At 28.2% G+C, this 10,328-nt stretch overlaps 1 protein-coding gene across 3 annotated transcripts in view; it reads left to right on the top strand.

The window, feature by feature from the left end:
• LOC100162066 (glutamine--fructose-6-phosphate aminotransferase [isomerizing] 2) overlaps positions 1 to 2,421 on the top strand; it is a 22,620-nt gene extending 20,199 nt beyond the window's left edge. For 2 of the 3 annotated variants that reach the window (XM_008187853.3, XM_003246505.4), the window contains one exon: positions 2,058 to 2,168. In XM_008187853.3, the coding sequence (XP_008186075.1) occupies positions 2,058 to 2,168 (111 nt within the window). Of the gene's footprint in view, positions 1 to 2,057 lie in introns of all 3 variants that reach the window. The other variant, XM_001945164.5, reaches the window with a different exon arrangement.
• The last annotated feature ends 7,907 nt before the right edge of the window (positions 2,422 to 10,328 follow it).

Genomic DNA, 10,328 nt, shown 5'->3' with positions numbered 1-10,328 from the left:
AATTAATAATTTTGTTAGGTGGGCTGTAGCCCCCCCAGAAATTTTAACACTAGTTGCGATTATGCTCATGTACCAATAGGTCATTTAATACATATGCTTGTTGTTTTTAGCTAAATACATTATGTTATGCAGTTAATATAATATATATAGGTATACACTGCTATACTGCTTGCAGATATAGGTGAAGAGCATTGAACAAATTGTACACTGTAGTGATAGTTCACATATCGTGAGGACTAAGGAGCAAAATTGTATGCAACCTCTTAAAACCATTTATTTTCTTTTTTGTCCCAATTTAAATGCAATAAGCTGTCACAACATAGCAAAATTAAGAATTTCGAAAATATGGTATTAGTGGTATAATTCAGCCCCCTGCCATTCGAAATTATTATTTTTAATATTTTGTTATAAATATAGTTAGGACTTTGTTTTATATTATAATAATTATTACGATTCTAATGTATTCATTAGTTTCTATTTTTTGATTAAATAATAAGATAGTAAGATACCACTTTGTGAAACACCTTAAAAGAAAAAAGTTCCAAATAGTTCGGCCACTGGCCCCGGGGCCCATTTTTATGATTTAACGAGGGGCCAAGGGGTTCTTCGCACCCCTAGCACCCCCGGTTGTTGCGGCACTGTGTACACCAATGTGTGATCATTTTTAACTTTTATATTTTTTAAAAATCTTATATAATACTGCAAGTTGTTGTTAATTTAATTTAAAGTAGTTGGCTATCATATTATATTCTCATCGTATTATTATAATGTATAATGTATATTGTATAATAATATATTGTACGATAAACCTTCGGTCATGAGAGATCTATTTTGATTAACCAACTCATTTTTAATGAGTAGATATTTAAGCATAAATAAATTATGGAAGTATCAAGTGTTAATATTTCCATATTGCATCCGTTGATATGCTATATTTATAGCCTATATTATAATAGATTGCACTAGTAGGTATTATTAAAATGTATAGTATAGTACAATCTCTATAATCCACATGACAAAGTAGACAAGTATTATCACAGTTGTAATAGGTTTTTTAGTAGGTATGTGTATATTCTTCTCCTCCGGCCTATGTCGCAGTTCTCCACTTTTGATTGGTTTATTTTTTTTCTATGTTATATAATATATGTGTAAATACTTAGTACATGTATTGATAGCCAATAAGATGTGGAAAACTACAATATAGGTGAAGTAAATAATTATTGTTTCTATTCTAATTATTTTAACGGGGATGCGTATCAAAAAAACTATGATGATGCCTATCTATTTTGTCATTATTCGAATAGGCAATTATCCGCAACGTCCAGTAATTCGGCGATCTTACGACGGGATAACCACACGTTATTAATGTAATTTTTGTTCATTTATAATGAATATGAGAATTATTTTAAATTGGAAATACCGGTAATGATAAATGAATCATATCCGATATAAGTACGAAAAAAAGCCAAACAAGTAGCATTCCCTACAAAAAAAAAACAAATATTATGAAAACAATTTATTAAATAATTAGAATTAAAGTGTTTAATTTGTAATTAATAAAAGAAATGTATTACAATGATGTAATACTAATGCATAATATGGTATATTATACTTTAATTAAAAATATAATCTATGTATAAAAATGTCTGTCTGTCTGTCTGCGTATCTGTGTGTCTGTGTGTCTGTGTGTCCATATTACCATGGCAACCAACCCCGGGAGGAGATAGAATGGTCGTCTGCCAGCCAGTACATAATATAATACCATAGAACAATAATACTTAACATATATAAATAAGTATTTCTAGTAGTCTGGGTTTTTCCATAATCCAACGCTTCTCTGGTCCCATATGTAATGGATTAATGAGATTGCACTGTACTTTGTTGGTAATCATGTTTTTTCTTTTATGATAATATATTTTACAATTTAAAAAAATAATCTAACACTAGTATAATACAATAATAACTTAATAATGTTATTATATTAGTTCATAGTTGTTCTTAGCTCCTACAAATTAAATCATTTTTATGAGAATTCAAAGATGTAAACATGATTTTAGGGATTGCTGACTGTAATACCGATGCAACTGCTGTCTTATCATATTGCGGTTATGCGAGGCTGCAATGTTGATTGTCCGAGAAATTTGGCCAAATCCGTGACCGTCGAGTAAAACAACCCATTTATTCCAATTTGTGTTTAATCTATTAATAAATATATAATTCACACCAACATCAACAAATCCTACTTTTAATTTTAATTTGTAGGCATAAACATTAAACAATGTATTAAAATCAGTAATAAATCCCTTACAGCTACGACGATAGTATTATGTCATACACAGAATAGAATGTATAAATAATGTTTTAAGTGCTAAAAATGCTATAATATTAATGGCATCTCAAGAAATAAATATTTTATTATTTTCTATCAGTATTTTTTTATCGAGTTTTTAAGTACTTATTATGCTTTGTTATGTAATGAATTTTGTTTAAATTCAAATTTCCCATTTTAATTTCTCATTTTAAATTAATTATTGTTTGTTGTACATTCCTTTTAATGTATACATTTTTATATTATAATATAAGGCACCTATATAAATGTATTATATAATATTTTTTTTTATTGATTTAAAATAAATTTTTAATATTTTTAATATTATTATGATTATTTGTATCAATTATTTTATTATGTAGTTATAAAAAATAAAAATAAAATACATTTATATATATTTTATTACATTTTTATTTTATTTAAACGGTCTTTTTAATATTGTAAAGGATACAATAAATGCATCGATATTTTTTAAAAAATTGTGCCTATGTATATTTAATAGTTTTTAACTACTATTGTAACAATATTCCAAGAGCCATGCATTAAATTTTTACGCTTTTTTACCCAACAAACAAAATTTTATTGATATTTATAGAAAAAAAAACTAAAAAAATTGAAAACTGAAAATGTCTGCAAACACCTCAAAAAGAGTCAAAATATTTTCAAAATTTTATACTGTATAGAAAATGAAAATATTAACATTCAGTGAAATGTTTAAATATCTACATTCATATGTTTTTTAATTACAATAAAATAAGAAAATTGTTACATGAAAAATCGAGTGAATATTGAATGTTGTAAAAATATGAATTTCAAACGCTCATAAAAATTTAATTTGACTTTCTTGTAGACATTTTTTTTTTGTTAAAGGTAGATAATATTATGAGGAATCTTGTATTGCATTTTCAAATCTTAGATTTAAAATGAAAATTTTTTACGAATTCTTAACTCAAAATAATTTGCTAATTTTCGTGATTTTTACATATTTTGTCAATTTTAGATTCTGAGTGAAACGATGAATGTATTGATTTTACAATGATGTGTGTTTTTTTTAAATTTAACATTTTTTTTTTTGTGTCTGTCATCACCTTTTAGGACAGTAAAAGTGCTTGGATTTTCTTCAACAGTATCTTTTCTAATAGGAAAGTGAATGTAGTTGATACTTTGGGGGGTTATTTCCCAGAAGTTTTCAAAAGCGACGTGAAAAACAAAAGAAAAATTAAAGAAAAACGGGAATTTTTTTCGAGAAAATCGATTTTGGTTTTTAGTGCAACTCTAATACAAATAACCGTAGGTACATAAAATGTTGACTGAGTGTTTATATTAACATTTTTTATACACTATAACATTTTCCTAATATTTTGAGCTGATTACGGCCATTTGTAGTTTACATTCTTTTAATTTTTTTTTTCTATAAATATCAGTAAAATGTTATTTGTCGGTTTAAAAAGCTTGACAATTTAATAGAAGGTCCCTATTATATTATTTCAAAGGAAGATGAAAAAAATTAAAAATCCATGGTCACAATTTTTTTTTTATAAGCATCTAAAGTTCAAATATTGACATAATACGTAAAAATTACGAAAATTTGAAAATTATTTTAAGTTAGAAATTCATGAAAAATTTTCTTTTTAAATCTATAATTTGAAAATGTAATACAAGATTCCTCATAAGTTTGTCTACCTTTTTCAAAAAAAAAACTGTCTACAAGCAAGTCAAATTAAATTTGTATGAGTGTTTGAAATTCATATTTTTACAACATTTGATATTCACACGATTTCTCATGTTACGATTTTTTTATTTTGTTGTAATTAAAAAACGAATAACTGTAGATACTTGACAATTTCACCGAATGTTTATATTAGCATTTTCTATATGCGATAACATTTTGAAAATAATTTGACTCTTTTTGAGCTGTTTACAGACATTGTAAGTTTTAAATTTTTTTAGTTTTTTTTCTATAAATATCAATAAAGTTTTATCTGTTGGGTCAAAAAGTGTAAAAATTTAATACAAGGCTCCTGATATATAGTTAAAATAGTAGTTGAAAAATATTAAAAAATACATAGGTACAATTTTTTTTCATAAGCATTTAAACATCGAATTTTGACAAAATTTATCAAATTTAAAATTGAATAATTATTTTGTAGTTAAAAATTCATAAAATGTTCAACTTTTATATCTAAGGATTGAAAATTTAATACAAGATTCCACGTAAGTAGTTAATTCTGTTACCAAAAAATCTAAGAAATACATAAGCACAGTTTATTTTTATAGTCATTTTAAGTTCAAATGTGGACGAAATTTTATATTAAAAAACCTAGAATAACTATTTTTGTTATTTTTTTTGTGATAGTATAATATTATTCGTGGGTACTTGAAACTTCTGAAGTATTCTAACGCGTTTTAAGTATCTAATGGATATTGTTATATGATTAATTTGGAATTTATTAGAGATACCTATTATTGGTCAATTTTTTTTTTAATACCATAGATAAGTATATAATATATTTTATACCTAGACTGACATACCGTCTCCGCTCAGAATCGTTTTTCTTATACAGTGATATTATATTATTGAATTCAAATTTAATACTATCCATTATACAGTGACCCACTTGTAACCTACTGTACAGCAGAGCGACATCCACTTGCCCACCTTTTTAACTATTATTACTTATTTGGGAGTTATGATGTGATTATAACTTTTTTATGTGATATGCCGATATCAATGTGATCAAGAATATAAAATAATAATTACAATTTTTATTTGAACGGATTAATTGATCACTAAGTTATATATTATTATGAATTTGAATACTCATGAGAGCAAACAGTACCTATTTTACAATTCAGAAAATCATAATTATTCATGATTGGGATATATGTATTATCCCACATATAATGATTGTAAAGGGGGATGGAGTGGCCGAGCGGACTAAGGCGTCGGTGGTGACTCGCTCCGTCGCTGGTTCGAACTCGGCCATGGGTGGCATTTTTCTTTGGACAGTCACGGTATCCGAAGAGAGAGGCTGCCATCCCCCACCCGAGCGTGGCAGATACCTACGGGTGCCCAATTAAAAAATCTGCCACAACAAACACACACCTGTTCAAAACCTACAGACCTTCCCCATAGTTCCACTGGCTAATGACCTCAGTTGTCAAAGTCTCAACTAAAAAAAAAAAAATGATGAAGAATATAATGTACTTTCAATTTAACTGTCAATTTCATCTCCTCGTCAAAAACAGATTATTATTATAGCTTAAACATTAATACATAATATATGTACGTAATTAAAAATACGAAATGTGCTTATTAGTTATTATATAAATTATTTTATTTGAAAATTGAAAATATTTTTATAATTTATGCTGAAGTGCAAAAAAATAAAATTAACGAATTAATGCGATAAATAACGACTAACGACAAATAATTAAATACTATATAATATTGTTGGTCAAAATAAATTGAATTGTAAAATGTTCATATGCTTAACAATTAACAGTAAAAAATGTGGGTCTCATTTGAAAAAAAATATGTGTATCGCTCAGGAAAACTTCTTAAATGGTATAGAAATCTATACAATTTAAAAAATAATATGGTCTATGAGCATATTTAAAATTTTTTATTTAAATTTATTATTAAAGAAAACAATGAGGGTGAGCATTCTAGTTAATCACTCTGTATATTATCGTATTTAATTAATTGACACAATTTGAATTAACATGTATTCCGGACGTTGTAAGCATATTAAATCTTGTTTCCAAGGAAATGGTGAGCTAGTATTAAACTATAGTTTATTTGTATTTAATCTCGAGTTATTGTCATTTGTCTGTATAACGAATCAATTATAATTTCATAAAACTTTCGTACCTACTATAATGCCTTCAATAACAATGAATCGCATGAATTTGAACAAAGGACGTGAGGGTTGCTATAACGCGGCAAGTCCATCGACTAGGCTGTACGTTTCGATGCCAAATATATCGTCAATGATACCTGAAACCATGACAGTCCCAACCAGGTCTAAAACCCTACCCGAACTTAATTATGTAGCGGTGCCGGTCACTTGTGTGGATTTGCAGGATACGGATGCTGCAGTAATGGACAAAGTGGTAACCCCGAATGCGGTCATCCCTAGAAGCCGATCTTTCGTCATGTCTTCGACAATAACATTGGACGACATGCACTTGGACGTGGCCAAGAGTCGTGCGAGCTATTACGCTGAAAGTCGACTGACCAAAGTCTTTTTTTTCATGCCAAATATTATGTTAAAGGCACCCGAAACGGCAATTCAAGTGCCGTCCTACACGACTAGTCCCAATGGAGTTGAAGAACCTGACCGGACTCAATATGGCGATGCCGGTTATCTGTGTATAACTGCAGGATACAGATGCTGCAACAACGAACCAGGTGGTAACTACGAACAAGGTCAAAACTATAAGAGCCGGTCATTTTGGAAACGCATCAAACAATTCTTCAGGCGATTATTGTACTGCGCGTAGTTCCCAGCAATTGCTGTTCCGCCTTTGTAGATGCTCCTATATAGTTATAAGTTAATATACCTACCGTATAGCCCGGTATATGTACAATGTACAACAATAATTTTTTTAATTATTTTGATGCTCTGTCAAAAATGTATGATATTATGTATAAAATTTATAAAATGTATAAAATGTTTGAAATAATCGTACAACATTTCGAAGTAAAATACTAAAATGAAATGTTTAAAATATAATAATTTGTTCCACCTACATAATATTATTAAAATATCTATGTTAGAGGTATATTATTATGTATAAGTAACACTTTTGATAAATATTCCTGTATATGTATAAAAATATTTGAAATAATTATAGGTACCTACTGTAACTAATATTGTATTAATTTAGCACAAATATATATTTTCATTGAATAATTCAATTGGTTTTTTTTTTGTGTATTATTATTTATTAGTAATCGCCAAAACTCTATGTAAAATTAATTTTTAGTGTGTGAAAATCAATCGACTAGTAATTTCGGTTTTTTTGTGACGGCTTTAAAAAAAATTTATATGAGTGACCTAAAATTGAATTTAAGATTTTTGACTGAGGAATAAAAATTATTATTTTTTTGTCCATTTTATACAGTTTAAATACAAAATAATTTTCAAATTTTCACGATTTAGATGAATTTCAACAACTTATGAAGAACTTTGTATTACAATTTTGAATTTTGAGCTTATTTGTCACGTGAAAAGTTTTCGTCGACATTTATAGAAAAAAAAAACCAAAAAATTGAAAATTGAGAATATCTATAATTAGGTGTATGGGAAAATCATTATTTTATTAGTTTTTGAGTTACACCAATGTAACTATGCTTTAACTATCGTACATTTTTCATATTCTATATCAATATATTTAAATTTGAATTATGAAAACGTTCTTATTTTTACACTTTTTGTTAATTAATTTCTAAGTAAAAAAATAAAAATCAGAAAAATTTAACTGTCAAAACATTATAATTTATTGACGAATTCAAATCTACTTTCAAAATTAATAACAGAACATTATATTGGGCGTACTGGCGTAGTGATTGAAGTAGTGAGCTATGTTTTCGACCGAAAATGAATCATGCTTCAGTCCCCTTATCTAAAGTATGATAATACCTACCTAGGTAAATTCATTCTAATATTAAAAGTAACTACACGGGGTTAGTTCTAACTTCTAGTGTTCTACTAAACATACATATTTCATCTCCTACGTTCAGTGGCATAGACATGATTTCTGATAGAGGGGAATCAAAAACAAAAAAACGATATAGCTAAATGAGAGGGGGAAATTGGAAGCCCCCCTATCCACTCAATAATCTTTTTTAGGTAGTAAAATATTTAACAATATAAGGAACAATGAATATAATTTGAATTGATTCAAAATTCACAATAAACACATTACGGAATATTATCCACTCCAAAGCCAATGGGAGAAGAGAAAAGAGAAAAAAACCAAAAAAAAATGTAAATGTTATTAAAATATAATATTAATTTCAAATTTTCAAATAAACAATAACATAGTAATATATCTTAGTAGACTGTATAGACCACCATACAACAAAACAATAAATAGCTTATGGATAGATTGTCTCTGTCTTACAGAATAACATTAATACAATATTTTAAATGTCTTACAATATTGTTCTAATTTTTGTTATGAAAAAAATTTTTATGTCAAAAAACTAATTCACTATAATTATTATGACAACAATTTATCTCTGTTTACTGGATTGAGCTAACAATGTTGAAAGTATGATGAGAGGTAACTCAATTATAATATGCTTGTGTTTATATACATAAAAAAAACTTAAAACAATGAGACGATTGGCCGTTTTAACATACTATGATGTCTTCAATTACAATAAATACAATGAACTTGAACAAGTGACGTGCGGGCTCCTGTTACGCGGCAAGTCCATTGATTAGACCGTACTTTTCGATGCAAAATATATCGTTAATGACACCTGAAAATGCTGAAACGAAAATTCAAACGCCGTCCGCCACGACAGTCCCGACTAAGTCGAAATCCCTACCCAAAATCAATGTAGCGGTGACGATCACTTATGTGGATCTGAAGGCAACGGATGTTGAAATAAAGGATCAAGTGGTAACCACGAACACGGCCAACCCTAGGAGCCGATCTCTTGTCATGTCTTCAACAATTACATTGAACGACATGGATTTGGACGTGGCCACGAGGCGTGCGAGCTTTTACGCTGCAAGTCGACTGACCAAAGTGTATTGTTCCATGCCAAATATCATGTTGATGACATCCGAAACGGCAATCCAAGAGCCGTCCGCCATGATTAGTCCCAATGGAGCTGAAGACCCCGACAAAACTCAATTTTGCGATGCCGGTCACCTGTGTTAAACTGCAGGATACAGATGCTGCAATAATGGACCGGGTGGTAACCACGAACATGGTAAAACCTATAAGAGGCGATCATTTTGAAAAGTACTAAAATATATTTGAGGCGATTATTGTGCAGCGCGTAGTTCTGAGCAATTGCTGTTGTGCCATTGTAGATGCTGCTATATGTGTAGTTAATACCGTAGAGGTACAATCTACAACAATTATTTCTATGCTCTGTCGAAGGTGTATGATAATATGTATAAAATTTATAAAATTTTTGAAATAATTGTACAAAATTTAGTAAAATGAAATGTTCAAATAATAATTTGTATCAGCTACACATTATTAAATTATTTATGTTAGAGGTATATTATTATGTATAAGTTACACTTCTGATAAATATTCCTGTATATGAAAATATTTGAAATAATTATAGGTACCTATTGTAAATTGTATTAATTTAGCACAAATACATATTTTCGTTGAATAATTCAATTGGTTTATTTTTTTATATATTATAAGTAAATGCCAAAACGCTATGTAAAATTTATAGCGTGTGAAAATATTGTGGATATTTATTTCGGTTTTTTTGTAACTGCTTTGAAAAAAATTTACATGAGTGACCTGAAATTTAATTTAAGCTTTTAGACCGAAGAAAAGAAATTGTAATTTTTTGACTTAATAATATTAATATTTTTTAACTTCCATTAAATAAACCTTTACGAAATTATGTATCAAATTTTCAAGTCTAATTTGGTTAATGTTAAAATTTTATGAATTTCGTAAAAATTTGAATTTTAAACACTAACCAAAAAAATTAATTAAGTATTTTTAATATTTTGTAATTTCTGTAGGAACAACTTATGAGGTACTTTGTATTTCACTAAAAATGTTATTAAGCTTAAAACAAATAAAAATAACATTATGATAACTTATATAATTGTCTTAAGGGGCAGATTTGACCAACCTAAACATTATTTAGTTTGTTATAATGTTTTTCAATATATTTAATTTCTGTATCATAAAATAAACTTAAGGGGGCTGGAGGGGGTTCCAGTCAATGAAAAAAAGTGACTTTTAGACCAACAAGCCAGACAAAACTGGAAGAATTTGG

This window comes from Acyrthosiphon pisum, chromosome A2, assembly GCF_005508785.2.
Source record: "Acyrthosiphon pisum isolate AL4f chromosome A2, pea_aphid_22Mar2018_4r6ur, whole genome shotgun sequence".
NCBI lineage: Eukaryota > Metazoa > Arthropoda > Insecta > Hemiptera > Aphididae > Acyrthosiphon > Acyrthosiphon pisum.
The sequence above is the reverse complement of the archived record's forward strand: the minus strand, read 5'-3'. Positions and strand labels throughout refer to the sequence as shown.